Source organism: Cupressus sempervirens, chromosome 5 (assembly GCF_028749045.1).
Source record: "Cupressus sempervirens isolate cs-2001-9-10 chromosome 5, ASM2874904v1, whole genome shotgun sequence".
Taxonomy (NCBI): Eukaryota; Viridiplantae; Streptophyta; class Pinopsida; order Cupressales; family Cupressaceae; genus Cupressus; species Cupressus sempervirens.
Window position 1 is genome coordinate 944602666 of NC_143122.1, and position 19169 is coordinate 944621834.

General features: G+C 41.2%; 1 protein-coding gene across 2 annotated transcripts in view; it reads left to right on the forward strand.

The window, feature by feature from the left end:
* The window catches only part of FTSHI1 (FtsH extracellular protease family), a 189419-nt gene that overhangs the window by 68656 nt on the left and 101594 nt on the right, over window positions 1–19169 (forward strand). Inside the window, exons 4-6 of one of the 2 annotated variants that reach the window (XM_089833041.1) lie at window positions 14110–14535; window positions 14669–14722; window positions 14864–14929. In XM_089833041.1, the coding sequence (XP_089689167.1) occupies window positions 14110–14535; window positions 14669–14722; window positions 14864–14929 (546 nt within the window). The remainder of the gene's footprint in view (window positions 1–14109; window positions 14536–14668; window positions 14723–14863; window positions 14930–19169) is intronic. The other variant, XM_089833042.1, reaches the window with a different exon arrangement.

Here is a 19169-nt window from a genome sequence, read left to right on the forward strand (position 1 = left end):
GTTTCCTCGCGCGCTGACATGTATCGCATGCAACAACCCATTCTCTCGCGTCATTGTATACCGTTGGCCACCACAATCCTGCTAGAAGTATCTTTCGTGCAGTTGTGTCCGGGCCCATATGTCCTCCGGCCGGTCCTTCATGCGCTTCCTTCAGTACTCGTGGAATTTCTTCCTCCAAGACAACGCCTGAGGATCTAATCGGGTCCTATTTTATACAACAGTCCATTAATCAACTGAAATGTTCTACTCCGTATCACTAACTTCCGTCTTTCATTTGATGGCATGGTATTTGGAAACTGTCTTGTGGACAAGTATTCGTCGATGCTTGTATACCACTTCGGTAGTGCGACAATCTGGAACAACTATGCATCAGGAAAGTCATCATTCACACCATCTGCCGGTTCTCCTGTTTTGATACGTGATAAATGATCGACCCTTACATGCTTCTTTCCTGGTCGTACGATGATTTTGAAGGTAAACTCCTGCAAGAGGAGTAACCATCGGCTGAACCTTCCTTGAATGACTGGTTTATTGATCATATACAACAAGGTCTGATGATCGACATAGAACACAAACGGAGTAGCCAGCAAGTAATGACGAAAATTTTGTACAACATAGACCATCCCCAATGCTTCCCGTTCGGTCGTACTATAATTTTGTTCTGCTTTTGATAGTAACCGACTGGCAAAGTAGATCAGATGATCCAACCCGTGGCCACCAGTTTGTGCGAGAGTTGCTCCGATCGCATAGTTAGATGCATCAACATGCACATGAAACTCCTTATTCCAATTCGGGTAGGCTAGGATGGGTGCAGTAGCCAACTTTACTTTGAGCCCTTCAAATGCTTCATCTTGATCTTTTTCCCATCGGAATGATTCTCCCTTGCTCGTCAACCTGTCCAGTGGATATGCTATCCTGGCAAAATTTTTGATGAAGCGTCTATAATAGCCTATATGTCCAAGGAAAGATTTTACCTCCGTTACATTGGTGGATGGCTGCATCTCCAATATGACTCGCACTTTGTTCGGGTCTGTCTTTAGTCCCTCCTTACAGACTGTGTCCGAGCAACTTGCCCTGGGGAACCATAAATCTGCACTTCTTCGGATTTAGGGCTAGGCGCGCACGTCGGCACCTTTCCATACACTCGCCCAATGCTGCTAGATGTTTGTCCTTTGCACTGAACACCGACCAATCATCCAAAAATGCCTTGAAGTTTCCGACGGACATCTTATCAAAAATATGTAGTATGATTCGTTGAAATGTCGTAGGTGCATTGCATAGACCGAACGACATTCAATTATAGGCATATACCCCATCTTCTACGACAAATGTCGTCTTCAGCTTATCCTCCTCTACGATGGAAATTTGATTGTAGCCGGAAAACCCATCCATAAATGAGTAGATCTCGTGTCCCGCTACCTCTTCCAGGATGCTGTCTGTGAATGGAATCGGAAACGGATCCTTTATGGTGACGACATTTAGGCATCGGAAATCAACACATATTCGGATCTGAGTGGAGTCCTTTTTCGGTGAAATCACTATCGGAGATACCCATTCACTGGTCTGTACTTCGAAAATAATGCTGGCCTCCAACATTCGATTGATTTCCTCCGTAACCCGTGCCGCATAATTTTTGTTGATTCTGTAGGGTCGCTTTCTTACAGGTATTGCTCCTTTGATCAACTGAATGCGGTGCACGCACAACTCCGGCGGTACTCCTTTCAGGTCCTTGTATGTCCATGCAAACACATCCTTATACTCTAAAAATATTTTGAATGCTGCTGCCTTTAGTACTGGGTCCCAATTGTCTCCTACCAGTATGTTTCGTGGTTCGGCTTCATCGCCCAAATTCATGGTCTGTAATGCAACTTCGTTGTATTTGATGGGTTCCCCTTCAAAGAACTTATGTGCCGGGGTGACATCGAGTGACGCATCGCCTTCCTTCAGTTCAGTAAACTCCTTTGGGAATTCATCATTATTGTATCCTTCTATTGTCAATACGTTGCAGCTCGGAAACAATTCATAATCTTCAATCTGCCAATGGTAGAGACCATTTACCGAATCCAATTCATCATCTCCTTCCAGTCGTAGAATTCCCTCTTGATCTGGTTCCATGCTTTGCTGCTTTTCATCTTCTTCCCTTTCGGAGTCTGACGATAGGGCTTCTTCCCCGACCATCTGAGTGTGCAGATCGATAACATACTTCCGGCCTTTGCTTTCGAGCGATAAAGTATTTTTCTTCCAATCGTGCTTTGCCTTGGCTTGTATCAGCCACCCCCGACCTAGAATAGCATCATACCCTTTTCGTCTTAGAAGAATCACCACGAAGTCCAACAGGAATGGTTGTGTTCCAACTGTCACTGGTTGTGCTGTGAGTATTCCCAATGGCTTGATTCCATGTTGATCAGCTGTTAACAACTAGAAGGTAGGTGGCCACAATGTCGGCTGCCCCAACTTCCTCCAGGCATCCTCTGGCAGCACATTGACACCAGACCCTCCGTCCACGATTGTGTCCGTTAACATAGTTCCGAGAATGCCCATTTCGACAATCGCCAAATAGCATCTAGATGAAAGAGCTAATAGCATTGGGTCTATTGTACTTGTGTTTCCCTGTTTCTCCTTTTCTTGCTCTACCGGTTGCTTAGCAATCGGGGCTGTATTAGTGAGTGCCGTATGGAGTTGAGGCATAATAAGCAACAAATCATTGATCCTAACGGGTACCTCGGCTTGCAAGATTTGCCTTACAATGTTTTGTTCTGCACAGTTCCGAACAGAGGTGCCAGGTGTGTCCTTCAGGTGTGTCGGTTCTCTCTGTGTTGCTTTCTGGATTTCTGCACGAGCTTCCTCCAGTCTCTTCCTTTCCTCCGTCGGGTCAGTGTAGAGCTTCGCCTGCTTCCGTGTGATAGCTAGAACCTCTTCCTTGTCTGTCTCGACGACAATCAAGTTTACTCTAGACTTCGGACACTTAGTATCATCATGATCGCCAGGTCCGCACCATCGGCATAGCAACTTCGGTGTGTTCGCCGTTGTACATTCTCGGGTGAAGTGACCCCATAGATTGCATGCGTGGCATTGAACTATTGGTCGGCCATTCGCATCATACTGGGTTCGACTTCTTCCACCATTATTGTTGCTACCACTATTGTTGTTGTTGTTTTGACCACGCCGATTATTTCTGTATCCTCCCGATGTGGCACCTTCCGTACTGATGTTCCCGTTCCCTCCTGACGGGGTTGCTTCCTGTGTCAGGAACACTTGTTGCGGTGTTCTTGTTTTCAAATTGAACCGGCATTCCTTTACCGGGTGTTCTATAATCTGGCAGATCTCGCAATAGTGCTCTTTTGGGCAAGATCCCTTCGTATGGCCTTCCTTTTTGCACTCCGTGCACCATAGTTCATTGCCCTTAGTTTCCTTGTTCATGTTCTTGAATTCCTTCATCATCTGAATCATGTCTTTCCGAAGGGCACGAACCTTCTTGCTGCTATCCTCATCATCACTGCTATCTTCTCCTGAAGAGGCGTCGTCATCTGAATCGGATGAACTAGTCTTCTTCTTCTTGGTCTTCTGCTCACTTTCCAAGTTCATTGCCCGGTTATATGCTTCAATGTATGTCAATGGTGGCACAATCTTCATCTTCTTTCGCAGTTTTGGGTGAAGGCCTTCAATGAACCATCGTTTCTGTAACCCATCAGCTGGCTTATTCTCGATCTTATTGATCAAATCCTTCAATTTCCTTGCGAAGATTCGTATTGTTTCATTCTTCCCCTGCTTAGTATTGAATATCTCCGCTACAATTTCATTATCATCGCGCAGGAGTTGAAATTCGGCGATGAACTCCTTCTTAATGTTATCCCAACTATTTAACTTTTGTGGATCAGTATCAGTAAACCAATCAATCGCAACACCCCGTAGGGTTGCCGGAAATTGCCTCATCTATTCATTTGTATCCATTATGCCATTAGCTCTCCAAATCGTTTCACAAGTTTTACAATGTCTGATGGGATCAGCTGCTCCATCACCATCAAATTTAGGTAACTTCTCCTTTTGTCCTGCCATCTTGATGCTCACGCTTGGTATTCCGATGCTGACACTTGGTATCCCGACGCTCACACTTGGTATCCCGACAGCTGTGTTTGGTGAAGAAGGGTCTCCGTTAAGTGAATCTGTTCCTTCTGGAAGTGGATCCTGGACGAAGAGTTCACTCCACGCTCTTGCTCCTTCGGCACTCCGAGCCGTGAGAGTCGAGACTCTTCCGTCTGGACTTTCTTCCCTCGGCGAACACCAATTCAAAAACTCCTCCCTTGCCTCTTCGACCAATTCCACCCGCTGTCGCGTCTCCTCCAACAATGCTTCCGCGCTTCTGCGTCCGTCGGCAGCAATCTTCTGGAATCTCTTTCTTCGTTCGGCTTGCTGCGCCAAAATCAGATCGCCACGTGCTGTGCGTATTTCGTCCTTGTCCTTTAGTTTGTTCTTATTCTTGTTTAGCTGATTCGGCATTACTCTTCATTCTCCTGCCTTTCCAGGTCCATCGGGCAACGACGCCAAATGTTTACGGCATAGATTAGTTAAGAACTGCATACAAATAGTGCACACGAACTCGAACACTTCTTTTATTATTCGCATATGCCAAGATATTACATGAGGTATTGATGATTACAATGATCCCGAAGGGAAATATAAATACTGTCCGAGGAACCTTCTCGAAGGTATCCGTCGGCCGCATACAACATGCCAACTGTAATAATAGAACCTTCTGGATACATCTCGATATATGTCGGCCTGACGGCACACATCCCGATACACTGACAGAACCCTCTCGATGCATCGTTGGAAACCTCCCGATACATCGTTGGGAACATCCTGAAACACCGTCGGGAACCTCCTGATACACCGTCAGGAACATCTTGAACCATTATTTCCTGACGACACCTGCAACTGAAACTATCTAGGCCAAATGGCCTCTAAGCCTCTTTAATGTCCTAGTTAGCCTACGGGAACGTGGGGAAATAGGCTAACGACAACATCATGCTATGAATGCTAAAAAGGGGATATTACAGTAAGACGTGAAACAATTTGGATGGTGAATGACTTAACCGACACAAATGAATGGGTCCGACAATTTGTAGCAACACTAAGGGGTGTAGCAGTTGATTGGTTTGCTGACGCTGATCCCCAAAAATTAACTACATGGGCGGGAGTTAAAAAGGAGTTTATCGCCAAATTTCAATTGTTGCGAGACGACAATGAGATCGTAGCAGAAATCTACACCACAAAGCAAGCTAAAAATGAAACAGTCCGTGTATATGCTAGAAAACTAAAATAATTAATAAACGAAATGGAAAGTAAGCTGACAGATGGGCTGAAAAAGCGATGTTTCGTTGAAGGACTACACTTGGAGTTAAGGAAGAAAATGAAGATTGTGCCGCCATCATGATACATCGAAGCGTACAATTAGGCAATGAACTTAGAAAGTGAACAGAAAACGAAAAAGAAGAAGAAAAGTAGCTCATCCGACTCAAATGACGCGTTTTCGGAAGAAGATAGCAGTGGTGACGAAAAGGGCAGCAACAAGGTTTGAGCTCTCCAGAAAGATATGATCAGAATGATGTAAGAATTTAAGAATATGCGGAAAGAGACGAAGGGAAATGAGCTATGGTGTATGGAATGTAAGATAGAAAGTCACACGAAGGGATCCTTTCTGAAAAACTAGTTTTGTGATATTTGTCAAATTATGAGACATTCCACAAAGAAATGCCCCTTCAATATGAAAACAAGAGGGCATCAACAAGTGCTCCTGACACAGGAGGCTTCCGCATCAGGAGGGAGCAAACACAAGTAATGATGGTGCCACTTCGGGTGGGTACAAAAATAATAGAAGAGGGCAAAACAACAATACCAGCAACAATATCAAGAACAATATCAACAACAATATCAACAATAATAATGGGGGCCACAACCGAATTTAGTGCGATGCGAACTTTCGCCCAATGGTTCAATGCCGAGCATACAATTTGTGGGGCCACTTTGCACGAAACTGTACATCAGCGAATACACCAAAGTTGTTATGCCGATGGTGCCATTCTGGAGATCATGAAGATGCCAAGGGCTCGAAATTAGGAGTGAATCTGATCAGCATTGGCATGGACGAAAAAGAAGTCTTAGCAATCGCCCCTAAACAAGAAAAGTTGTACCCCGACCTGATGGAAGAAAAGAAGAGATTGGAAGAAGTGCGGGCAGAAATTGAGAAAGCAACGCAGACAGAGAAATCACAGTTGAAGGACACTACCGGTACCTCAACAAGGAATTGCGCAGAACAAAACATCGTACGACATATATTACAACTTGAAGTACTAGTCAGAATAAACGGTTTGCTGCTCACAATGTCTCAACTTCGATCAACATTCACAAACATTGCTCCAATTGCCAAACCATCGGGAGAACATGGAAGGGAAAAGGAAAGTGGAGTAAGTACATCAGACCCAATGCTGCTAGCCCTCACATTAAGACAAAATTTGACAGTCGTAGAGATGGGCATATTAGAAACGGTTCTTTTAGACACAATTGTGGACAGAGGTTGAGGGGTGAACGTCCTACCAGAAGAAACCTGGAAGAAGTTGGGACAATCGATGTTGTGGCCACCTACATTCCAATTACTAACGGCAGACCAACATGGCATTAAACCTCTCAGTTTCTTGATGGCACAACCAGTGACTATTGGAACACAACTGTTTTTACATGATTTCGTTGTCATCTTGCTAAAGAGGAGAGGATATGACGCTATTCTGGGCGGAAGGTGGCTCATACAAGCAAAGGTTAAGCATGATTGGAAGAATAATACACTATCACTGGAAAGCAAAGGATGAAAATTCATTATTGACTTACACACGCAAATGGTGGGCAAAGAAGCCCTATCATTTGATTTCGACGAAGAGGATGAAGGAAAGCAGTGAACCGAACCACATCAGGAGGGAGTCCTATGGTTGGAAGGTGGATCGACGGACGATGATTTGGATTCGGTGAATGGATTATTTCACTAGCAAATGGAGAATTATGAGCTATTTCAGAGCTGCAACATACTAACAATAGAGAAAGGGAACAACGGGGACGGATTTCCAAAAGAATTCAGAAAAATAAAAGAAGGGGACGCACTGCTGGATGAAACACTTGCACATGTATTTGATGAGGGGAAGTCGATAAAATATGATGAAACCACAGTACAAACTATGAATTTGGGAGATGAGGCCGAACCAAAAAACATACTGGTGGGGGATAACTGAAATCTAGTACTAAAAGCAAGGGCATTCAAAATATTTTTGGAATACAAAGATGTATTTGCTTGGCCGTATAAGGATTTGAAAGGAGTTCCGCCAGAGCTGTGTGTTCACTGCATTCCGCTGGTTAAATGTGCAGTGCTTGTATAGAAGCAACCTTACAGGATGAATAAAAGTTATGCAGCATGTGTTACAAAAGAAATTAACCGAATGCTGGAGGCCGGTATTATTTTCAAGCTTCAAATAAGTGAATGTGTGTCACCCATAGTCATATCCCTGAAGGACACCACCCAAATCAGGATATGTGTTGACTTCAGATGTCTCAATGTAGTAACAATCAAGGACCCCTTCCCAATACCCTTTACAGACATCATATTGGAGGAAGTAGCTAGACATGAGATTTATTCATTTATGAACGGGTTCTCAGGATATAATCAAATTTGCATAGCAGAAGAGGACAAACTTAAAACGACATTTGTGGTAGAAGGCGGGGTGTATGCATACAACTGAATGTTGTTCAGCGTGTGCAATGCGCCGACTACGTTCCAAAGAATCATATTGCACATATTCGACAAAATGTCTGTTGAAAATTTCAAAACATTCCTGGATGACTGGTCCGTATTCAGCACCAAAGACAAACATCTGGCGGCGTCGGGCGAATGCATGGAAAGATGTCGAAGAGCGCGACTAGCCTTAAATCCAAAGAAATGCAGATTCATGGTTCTGGAGGGAAAATTATTGGGACATATAGTCTGTAAGGAGGGATTTAAAACAGATTTAGACAAAGTTAGAGTGATGATGGAAATGCAACCATCTACAAATGTAACGGAGTTAAAGTCACTCCTGGGACACATAGGATATTTTAGAAGATTCATCATGAATTTTGCCAAAATATCATACCTGTTGGACAAATTGACATGCAAAGGGGAACCGTTCAAATGGGAGAAAGAATAGGATGAGTCATTTGAAGGGTTGAAGGTACAATTGGCCACATCACCTATATTGGCGTACCCAGATTGGAATAAGGAATTTCATGTTCATGTGGACGCATCTAATTATGCAATAGGAGTAACTTTGGCGTAGACAGGTAACCATGGATTAGATCACTTGATATATTTTGCTGGCCGTCTACTATCAAAAGCAAAACAGAACTACAGTACAACAGAACGAGAAGCCCTAGGAATGGTCTATGCAGTGCAGAAGTTTCGACATTACTTGCTGGCGACACCGTTGGTGTTTTATGTAGACCATCAGGCTCTGTTGTACCTAGTGAATAAACCTATCATTCAAGGCAGAATCAGCCAGTGGCTACTTTGTTGCAAGAATTGACCTTCAAGATCATTGTACGGCTCGGGAAGAATCATGTCAGCGCAGACTATTTGTCGCGAATTAAAATAGGTGAACCAAATGATGGAGTGAATGATGATTTCCCTGATGCACAATTATTTCAAATTGTAGTACTGCCAAAATGGTACACGAGTATTGGGGAGTACCTTTCCACGGGATAGCCACCGAAGGAGATGCCACAAAATGAAAGGCGAAAATTAGTAATTAGGAGCCGTACATTTCAATTGATTAATGGATTACTGTACAAAATAGGGCTTGATCACATTTTGCGATGGTGTGTGTTAGAGGAGGAAATATTGGGGGTGTTGAAGGAAGCACATGAGGGTTCAGCAGGAGGACATATGGGACTTGATACCACAACACAAAAAATATTCTTGGGAAGACTGTGGTGGCCAACAGTGTACAATGACGCACGCGAATGGGTCGTCGGGTGTGACACTTGCCAAAGGGCTAGAAAGCCGCTAATGAGAGACTTTATGCCGCTTAACCCCTCACATGCACAAGAATTATTTGAACGATGGGGATTGGATTTCGTGGGACCCCTTAGAGTAAGCCGAATGCGCTGATGCCGATATATAGTCATAGCTATGGAATACTTAACGAAGTGGGTGGAAGCACGGGCTCTATTGGATAACTCAGCGGTCAGTACAACAAAATTCATATATGAACAAATAATCACTTGGTATGGGATTCCACTTAAGATAATGAGTGATCATGGAGGGCATTTTGTCAATCACGTCATTAAATTGTTAACGACAGAACTCAAGATATATCATTCCTTATCAAGCCCGTACTACCCACGAGAAAATGAATAGGCTAAGGCTATGAACAAGATCCTGGTAGCAATCATCTACAAGTCATGTGCAGTCGAAGGTGAATACTGGGAGGAAAAACTACCCTCTGCCCTCTGGGCATACCGCACAACATACAGGGTGACAACGAGACACATTGTTCCAGTTGATGTTTGGATAGGAGGCAGTGGTACCAGCAGAATTTATGATACTGAGTCTGAGGATCGCGCTGGAGAATAAGTTGGGTGACATGGAAAGCCTGAGGGAAAGGTTGCATAATTTGAACAAACTCGAGGAGAAGTGGCTATTGGCACAATGGGCCACAGAGGTGACGCAGAATAGGTGCAAAGCGTGGCATGATAAACACCTGAAACTGAACAAGTTCCAACGAGGATAGGTAGTGTTGAAGTATGACGGACGGAACAAAATCAAACTGGGGAAGTTTAAAGTCAAATGGGTCCGACCATATCGTGATAACGGAGCAATAAAGCTATAGACATTGGACGGGCACAAAAATTCAAAAACGGTGAACGGTTCCAAGTTGAAAATATATCATGCGCGACCTGTTCCATCGTCAGCAAATATCAAGGTGCAATAAAATTTGAAAAAAAACAAATAATAATAAAAAATTGTAGATCACCGTATGACGTTTTAAGTAAGTTTCATGATCGTGCGGCAAAATATAATTGGCACTGTACGATGTTCTTTTTAATGCCACTGTACAACGATTTAAGGAAGCCACCGTACGGTCGGGCAGAACAATTAAAACTTGTGGTGTATGGAGACAAGGAGTGGAGATGCAAATAAAGGCAGTACGGCTAGTAGTGGCAAGGCAACCATATTAAAGTCAGTCCTTATGGAAGAAAGGGAAAAGAAATGGGTAAAAAGCAAGGCCCGTACGATGTATGGTGAAGAAGAAACAGAGGGAAAACAAGAAAAGCAGGGTGAAAAGGAGAGACAAGACTTGGTCGTATGGTGAACAGAAGAAGGTGCCAGTGAAAGAACCGTACGGTGGATTGGAAGGAAGGCAAAGCTCATTTGGTGTACGGTACCAGAAGGTGAAGGAACAAAAGTTTGTATGGTGATTTGGGAAAGATAGGAGGCAAAGCATAGACCGTACTACATATGGTGGAAAAAGAAGCAAAGCACAGACTCCGTATGCTAAGAGCACAAAAGCCGTACGGCGTACGGTAGGCAAGTTAAAGCAAAAAAATAAAACCCATACAACGCTGCATTTCTACGGAGAAGTTAGTACGGCCAAAGAAGGAGAGGTAGATGATCTGTACGGTCTAAGAATATAAAGGGAGAAGGAGGACCGTACGGTATGGGTTAGTAGAAAAGAGAACAAACTGTACGGCCATAAAGAAGAAATCAAAAGGAAAAAAGGGGAAGCGTACGACCAAGGCATGAAATAAAGAAAGAGCCATTTTCGTACACCAAATAGTGAGCCACTTTACTAGACGGCTAAGACAATCACAGGAGGAGATATCATTCAGCACGGAAATTTGTAGCCGTACAGTAGAAAGAAATAGAGGAAGGAGCCAAAAAAGAGAAAAGACGACGACAAATAAAAAATGTTCAGAATGAATAACGCATGATGCCCAAGGGAAGGGAAAGACATAAATAGGTAGTAAAACATAAGTAGTTGCCAGAAAGAGTGTGGGATCGGAAGAAAATCACAAAAAAGGTGTGTTCCATGGAGTTTTGTGTGTGTTTGAGAGTGCCCTAGGACCCCGTAGGGGCGCTGCCCCTCGACCCCGTCGGGGGCGATGCCTCCTAGACCCCCAGCCGGTGTAGTTATCAGTTGTGGGAAGTGTTATCAGTTGATTAGACCTGGAGCTACTGCAGGCATAGAATGTCTGTGTACTAGAGGTAGAGAGAGCACCGGAGCAAGCTTTTCGAGAGGGGTGATACGTTTTGAGGCACTCGGTGTAGGTGTTGGACGTGAGGCTGTCTTAGTGGATGCATATAGAGCTCGAGAGGAGCTGATCGTCTAGTTGAAGGTAGTACAACGACACATGGCTTAGTGTACCCAGGAGTTTGAAGCAGAGAAAGCGGCATGGGTGGATATTTTGTAATTGTTTTCTGGAGACCACTTTTCTTTTTGGGGGGGATGAGATGTTGTTAGTAAAATTATAAAACAGCCGACGGGTAGATTAGCATGTAGTCGGTAATTGTTATGTAGCCGATGGGCCCCTTCGGGAAGGTATATGTACACCATCCGAGATCATTGTGGTAATCATCATTGGAAGCACTATGTAATCTCTTCGGCATATATGTGAATAATAAATGGAGTACTGCTGTTACATGTTCTTGTCTATTGTTTGTATGCATTAATCTATTTACCCCATATGGTAAACAACCAGTTTGCAGCAGTTAATATCAGTTTGGTATAGGACCTCTAGTCTAAACCTTACCCTATATATTACATCTTCATTCATCTACCTTGCACAAGCATTCAAGAACATAATGCATCCATGGTTCTAGGATTTGACACTTGTATAACTGTAGCATTTGTGGAGACATCCTAACTTATCATTCTACACCATTCATCTAAGTTGGGCCCTTAGGAAGGTTATGCATGAAGATCCCTCTTTCGCCTTCCTAATGTAAATTAAGGGGTTTAATAGACATCACCTTCCCATTATTCACATCATCCTCTTAATGTTTGTGTTACATTATGTAATTTGGAACCTAGATTGTAATAGAAACTCGAGAGAAAGGAGATAGTTTCTCTTCATTGTTCTTATTTGCATGTGGACTAATTTTACATGAGATCTGTTTGAGATTTAAGTAAAATCCGGTTTTTTGATTTGCATATGTGGTTTTTGTGGAGTTTCTGTTTGCTCAGAAATTTGAAAAAGCTACACCTTCCAGATGTTTGGGGATATGAGACATTAAGAAGTGCTTCAGACACTCAAAGGACTCTTAGGCATTTATGAGACATCCTAGAGACTCCTGGCCATCTTTGATATGTCCAAATGTCCCAGTGGTGGTGGTGGGATAGCAGGTGGATGACCTGTCCCCTTCTCAAAAATGTGGGGCTCAGTTTGGGTGGGGGGCATTCCATGTTTCACTGACATCAACAATGGTGGGTAGAGTATTGGAATTTTGGGAGAAATCACAAATAAGTATAGGAATTGCAAGTGAAGCTTTGACATACTAAGTGCAGTTCAAACTAATAAATATAAAAAACATGGCTGTGATTGCATTAACTATAACAATGGTAGGCAAAGGCTTGGCATCAAGGGTCAGTGCACCTTGCAGGGGGGGAGTGGGTTAGGGGACAGAACCTCCAACAGGGTCATTTTCACAAGCTTATCATTTTGTGGGGGGTAGAGCCTCCAATGGGGTAATTTTGACAATTTCATTAATTTTTTTTGTTTTCACTGGGAGTTGCTGATTGGGCTCCGCGAGAAAGTTTTGGGCACCCTGGATTGTTAAAGGATCCTGGGAGCTATCTTGACATCCTAGTAGTGTCCCGACAGAGATGGCAGTGTGACACAGGGATGATTAGCCCAAGTCTCTGTCTCCGAAGCGTCCATGTCTGAGAAACATGTGGATTTTGGGGTGAGGGGACACGTATTTGTAGTTCATTGCAATACATTATAGGTAAATGCAATGTTATATTAATAATAAATATATATCAGAAATCTGTTGATGTAAGTGTCCCATTATAATATTTAACTATATTCTTAATATACATATAATAAGAATATAATATAATTATACTTATAATATAAATATAAATATAATATTTTAAAGACTTGCTAGACCGTGTTCTAGGCTTGGAATGTTTTTGCTATGAGTAATCATAAGTGCTGCTTTTGTTTTTCTGGCCGATGAAAGTGATATGTGGGAAATGAGATCCCATCCCTATAGATGCACACTGAGATCTCAAATCACCACAGCATATCATTGGAACATGAATAAGGTCCAGCTAGTCCTAATAGGAGAGCTCAATATCTTGATTGATGTTCCTTTGTTGCAAAGGTTTTAAGATTATGAATTGTATGTTTGAGATCTAGGCCATCTAATAAGAAATTGACGACTTTCAACACTAACAGTGAAATACAGAACATAAATTAACAGGTCTGATTACAAAATACATAAATAATACTGAATTAAACTGGTATTGGAACAAAATGGGTCAATGGACACATTTGCATGATAAATGATTTATTTGGCATTGTCTAAGTTCAATGAAGACAAGATACCGTGAATCTTCCAAAACCATAGAATGCAATTGACAATGAAATAAAATTAATCATTTCAGTCTCTGTATACTATGCGTTGGGTACTATTCCATGCTTATTCCGTTTTGCATGGAGAAACATTCTTGCAAGAACTATATGGGTCCAACTGGCTTTGGAGGGGGAGCTGGTTGGCTCAAATTTCTATTTTTTTTGGTAATTTTGATACTTCACCTCATTGAATGCGGCACGGGTTACCATACACACTCTGATGGTTATCTTTGTCATTCTTCTAAACTGGTCCTATGGGATACCATACACATACTTATGGTTATATTTATCATTCTTCCGTTGGTGTATGATCAAAGTGAACAATGAAGAAATTTAGGATCTGAATGTATTTGTTGTCATATGGATCAACAATAGTCATGTATGTTATTTTCTGGACTCTTAAATTTATTTAGTACCTTAATTTCATTTTCTTATTGTTTTGTTTATGTTTTGCAGCCTTATGTAGTGCCTCCCCCTGCAATGCCTCATCCTGTGGCACTCTCTATCTCAAGCAGACTGCTGATTGAACTGACTACGTTAACAAGTGTGATAACTGCTTTTGCCTTTTCAGTGGGAGGCATTTTACCAGCAATTGTTTTTGAAGTCGGGTACCTTGTGGTTAAATTTACTCTAATGCCTGTACTACCTGGATTTCGTGTACTATTTTTTGTTGCCAACATTCTATTGAGCTATTTTCTAGAACCCTTGTACTCCATATTGTTCTGGGGATTCCAGCTTTTGTTTGCTGTAATCAGTTTCCTATTTTCGAGAGAATTTTTATCGATGGTGCAGACAGCAGGAGTTATAATATTTGTTGTTGCAGCTATGACTGTTATTATAAGATATACTATTATTAGGAGGCCAAGAGACATGAAGAACTGGGTAAGCTTTTCCAATTTTTGTTTCTAAATATATCTGGATGCTTATGTGGCATGCTATTTTTAATCATCTCTGGTTGAGAATCTTTTATCAATACATAAACAAGATACTACTGTTCACCATTCCCTTCCTGCAGGATATATGGACAGCTCTTGAGTTTGCACAATCGAAACCTCAAGCCCGGGTAGAGGTAAGTTATAATTCCTCATAATATTTGTGAAATTACGACGAGGAATCTCTGCTTTCAATTTCTTGTGATTCTCTTTTAAAAAATGCAATGAGTTTGGAGTTACGTCATTTAGTTATAAATATATAACATTTACTTTTCCAGGGAACAACTGGAGTTATGTTTAAAGATGTTGCAGGGATTGATAACGCTGTTGCAGAGTTGGAAGAAGTAAGTTTTTAATGTTGTTTTGCAAAACTTTAGTGTTCACAATGATAAAACAATGAAGCACAGGCAAATATTAAATGCTTATCATTTTCTATGGTTTCTATAAATATTCATGCATTGAATAATGTTCTGGCTTTCTGTCTGAGATATTTAGCCTCATCAGTAAGAATCGGTGTTGTTCCAGAGATTTCTTATGGAAATGGTTCCAAAGAGTCTTGGAATGGGGTGATGGGGTAAGTTTGGGGGTAGTTTAATGGACAGGGGGACCAAGGGCCTAGTTTTGGGGATGGAGTGGGTTAACAGTGCAAAGACATAATACCTGACATTTTGATATAAAAAGGAATGGCAATTCAAACTTCAAAACACCAGTAACTTAAAACATTGCATTGAACAATGAAAACATTGCAAAGGGTAGTGGTACATGTTTGTATCAGATATATCATATTCAAAATGTCAAATTAGAACAGGTCAATGGCTTAATATCTCTAATAATCTTCAAAGTCCATGCCATGCTCCTCATCACTTGAATTGTTGGGCTCCTTGAGGTCAAGCACCTCCAAAACAATATCAGCCAACCCTGTTTGTGCCACTTTTTCACCAATATGTTTCGGCTTCCTCGCTCTATGTTCCATTGGGCTGCTGGATTCTCCTTGTATGTATGCGTGTTGAGGTCACTCAAAATGTATCAGATATATCATATTCAAAATGTCAAATTAGAACAGGTCAATGGCTTAATATCTCTAATAATCTTCGAAGTCCATGCCATGCTCCTCATCACTTGAATTGTTGGGCTCCTTGAGGTCAAGCACCTCCAAAACAATATCAGCCAACCCTGTTTGTGCCACTTTTTCACCAACATGTTTCGGGTTCCTAGCTCTATGTTCCATTGGGCTGCTGGATTCTCCTTGTATGTATGCGTGTTGAGGTCACTGAACACTGTTATGTGTATCTCTGAATTATTTTGGTAAACGTTTTGCAAGTTTGAAAGCTAACAACAATGTTTTGCTGATTGGTTGGTTTCAAATTTCGTCCATGATTTCATGAATATAATAAGGTACAGCATATAGAGTTAATTAGAAATGAAATCAAACACTCTACGTAAATCAGAAATGAAATTAAACTGATTATGTGCAGTCCCGGAAGTGTGATCACTGATAATTATCATCAGTCCATTTCAAGAAGCTTTCACGAAATTGCATGTCATGTCCCCTTTTTGCTTAACTTGAGAAAGAGGTACAATTACCTTGCAAGCTCGGTTGCAAGTGACCAATTTCCTTTAAGTCTTAACACTGTAACTGATAGTCAAAGATAACCCTTATGAGTGCTTATGTATAAAAGTAATAACTATATCACTGCTATCCCTAATACGGCAATTGGAAATATGCAAGATGATTAAGTCTATTTATATTGATAATTATCAAGGTTATCTTTATGATATGTACTATCTGCCAATGATATAATATGGATTGGATATTGAATCACTGCCGTATGCAAAGATAAGATATTACAAGCTGCACACACACCCACCCACCCACACACACACACATATTAACTACTGATAAGACGTGGATGCAAGAATTGGGTCCTTGGATGTGAATTTTTTTTGGAGGATGCAGATGCATTTATATTTATATATATTTTTAAAATATATAAATGTCTATATAATGTAAATGCAAAGAAATGCACAAAATATACAAAATTAAATCATTTGATAGTATTATACTTAACCAATACCATTGATCAATATCACAAACCCTTGGATTATGACATTGTCTTAAAACATGTAGCTTCGGTTAAGACAATATCTCTGATCATATGAGAATATATTCATGTATATATATATCAATATGATTTGCATATTGATATGTATATATAACAAATGTAATCTGCATTAATCATGATGATCACTGTATATAGAACCGACTGTGCATATATATATTTTGTTTATATCTGAGATTGGATCTCAATAATGATCACATTCTATTCTGATCATTATCGATTTGCATTGGGCTTTGTTAAGTCTTTGAAACAATTAGTTTTGCTATAATTAAACATCGGGTGTGATCAAACCACTGATTGGGTATATTGGTGAATGGTCATGTGGAGACATGCCCATTCACCCATATACCCGATCACCCTTGTATATATGTTGTTACCGCCCGATATTGCAAGCATCGAAATCAATTAATGCGAGAAGATCGGAGGTAATACAAATATCGAAGTTTGAAGAAACTTTTATCAATATCTTTGCATTGTCATTATACATATTGTGGAGCATATCAGGTCCTTTATGAGCAGAGATTGAACCTGAAAATAAAACCATACATTTATCAGTACTGTCATAGAAATCTGTATTGAAGTTTACACATTGGAAAAATGGTGGAACGTGAGTGACGCCTTGGTAAGGATTTCATTCAAAATGGAGGTTGGAATTACAGGGGTTGTACGGAGCGTTGGTGGCCTTTCAACAAACAGTATGCCCAAGAGAAGGGGTGGGGATCCTCAAACTCTCACAGAAAGCTGATCCCCAGAAATGGTTAGCATTATAGGTGAGGAGTGAAACTCTCTTCGCCTGTTAAGGAAACTACTTAAAACAAGGTTAATTTTCATGATGGCTGATAGTGCAACCTTTGGGAGTATTTAAACATCCGTCTGGAAAAACCCTTCAACTTCAAGTTGCTGGAGCAAAACTTTTGGCATCCAAAAGCCCCTTGCCTGGCTAGATGACCTTTTGAACAAATCCCGCCAATCATTCACTCAATGGTTGTCAAAGTTTTGATAGTTAACAACAAATGGAATGTTTCTATAAACGATCTGCAAGAGAAAGGTTTGTTTATGAAATGGAGCAACCCATAGCCAACCTTAAAAAAAATTAGACAATGGTGTGATGTTCAAAGGGGGGAAGGGGAAGAGTGATCAAAACTCTACGCAATGGTTTTTATTTGGTGGTGTGTGATGATAGGAAAGAAAAGGAGTGGATTCTAGGGAATGGACCCTACATGCTGGATGGTGAAAGATTCTACATGAAGCATTGGATGCCAAACTTCAACCCAAAAACAGAAACTATTGATGAGTTTCCCATCTGGGTAAGACTATATAACCCGCTCCATGGACACTGCAATGAAAATACATTGCCAGTCATTGGCAATAAACTTGGAACTTTTGTGAGGATGGATCATGTGGTAGTGACAAAAGACTTCAGTATGTATGCAAGAAAGTGTATGTTATGGCAGGCTGCACACCCTCTTCCATAAATGATAGCACTTGTGATGGGGGATGGAATCTGGAGATAGCAGGTGGAAGTTGAAGAATCTTTGCATTCATGTCAATACTGCAATGGGGCTGTACACTGTTTAGAGGAATGAACAACAATGACAAAAGGTAAAGGTCTCCAAAGTAAACTTCAACAGATTATTGCTGAAAAAGGAGAGATCTGGCATGAGGATCTTGAGTTCCTATAGATATTGACAGGACCGATTGACCTCTATCAAGAGAGCTTGGTGGAGGCCCAGTTTAAATATCTGGACAATTTGCAACTATCTTTAAATTGTCAGCCTTCCCAGAATGTGACCATTAGAATTAGGGTTTTTTCAAAATACACAGGGACCTCTATTCCTTGGACCCCTCCCTCCTTGTTCAACCCACCAAAGTCTGCTTTGGTTTCCTCCTCACCCTCTAGCCCTCTTACCCATGACCTTATGACATCTAACTCCTCTCTAAAATGTTCAAAATCTCTTGATTCTCCTCTGAAGGATACTCTATCCCTCTTTGAGAATGCTATTCCTTAGGCACTCTTCCCTCACCTCTTTGGCTCTAGCTAAGATCTTTTTCAATTTCAGGTCAGAAATTCTGCAAGGGTTGCTATATCCCCTAAGATCAGCTCTATTGACCTATTGGCTCAAGCTCTCAGTGGATCACAAAATGACGTGTTTGACTATTATTTTCAAAGACATTCTTGTGTTACTAGAACTCAACCTAGAAGGAATTTGCTAAGGTTATGGAAAAGGATGAAAGCAACATTTACGAGATTGAGTACACCACAAATGAATAATGGAGTGGTGTGAAGCTTTTGAACCTAGATGTGTTGATGAAAGTCTTTGGTAAAAGAGCTATTGCTCAATCCTCTGTAAAGAAAGGGAAATGCAAGGGGGAGAGAAATAGAAGTGTGACAGAATGTAAGTCACAACCCAGTTGTAACTAGTTTGTTGTGCATTAGATCAAAGCAAATAAAGATTGGGAAAAG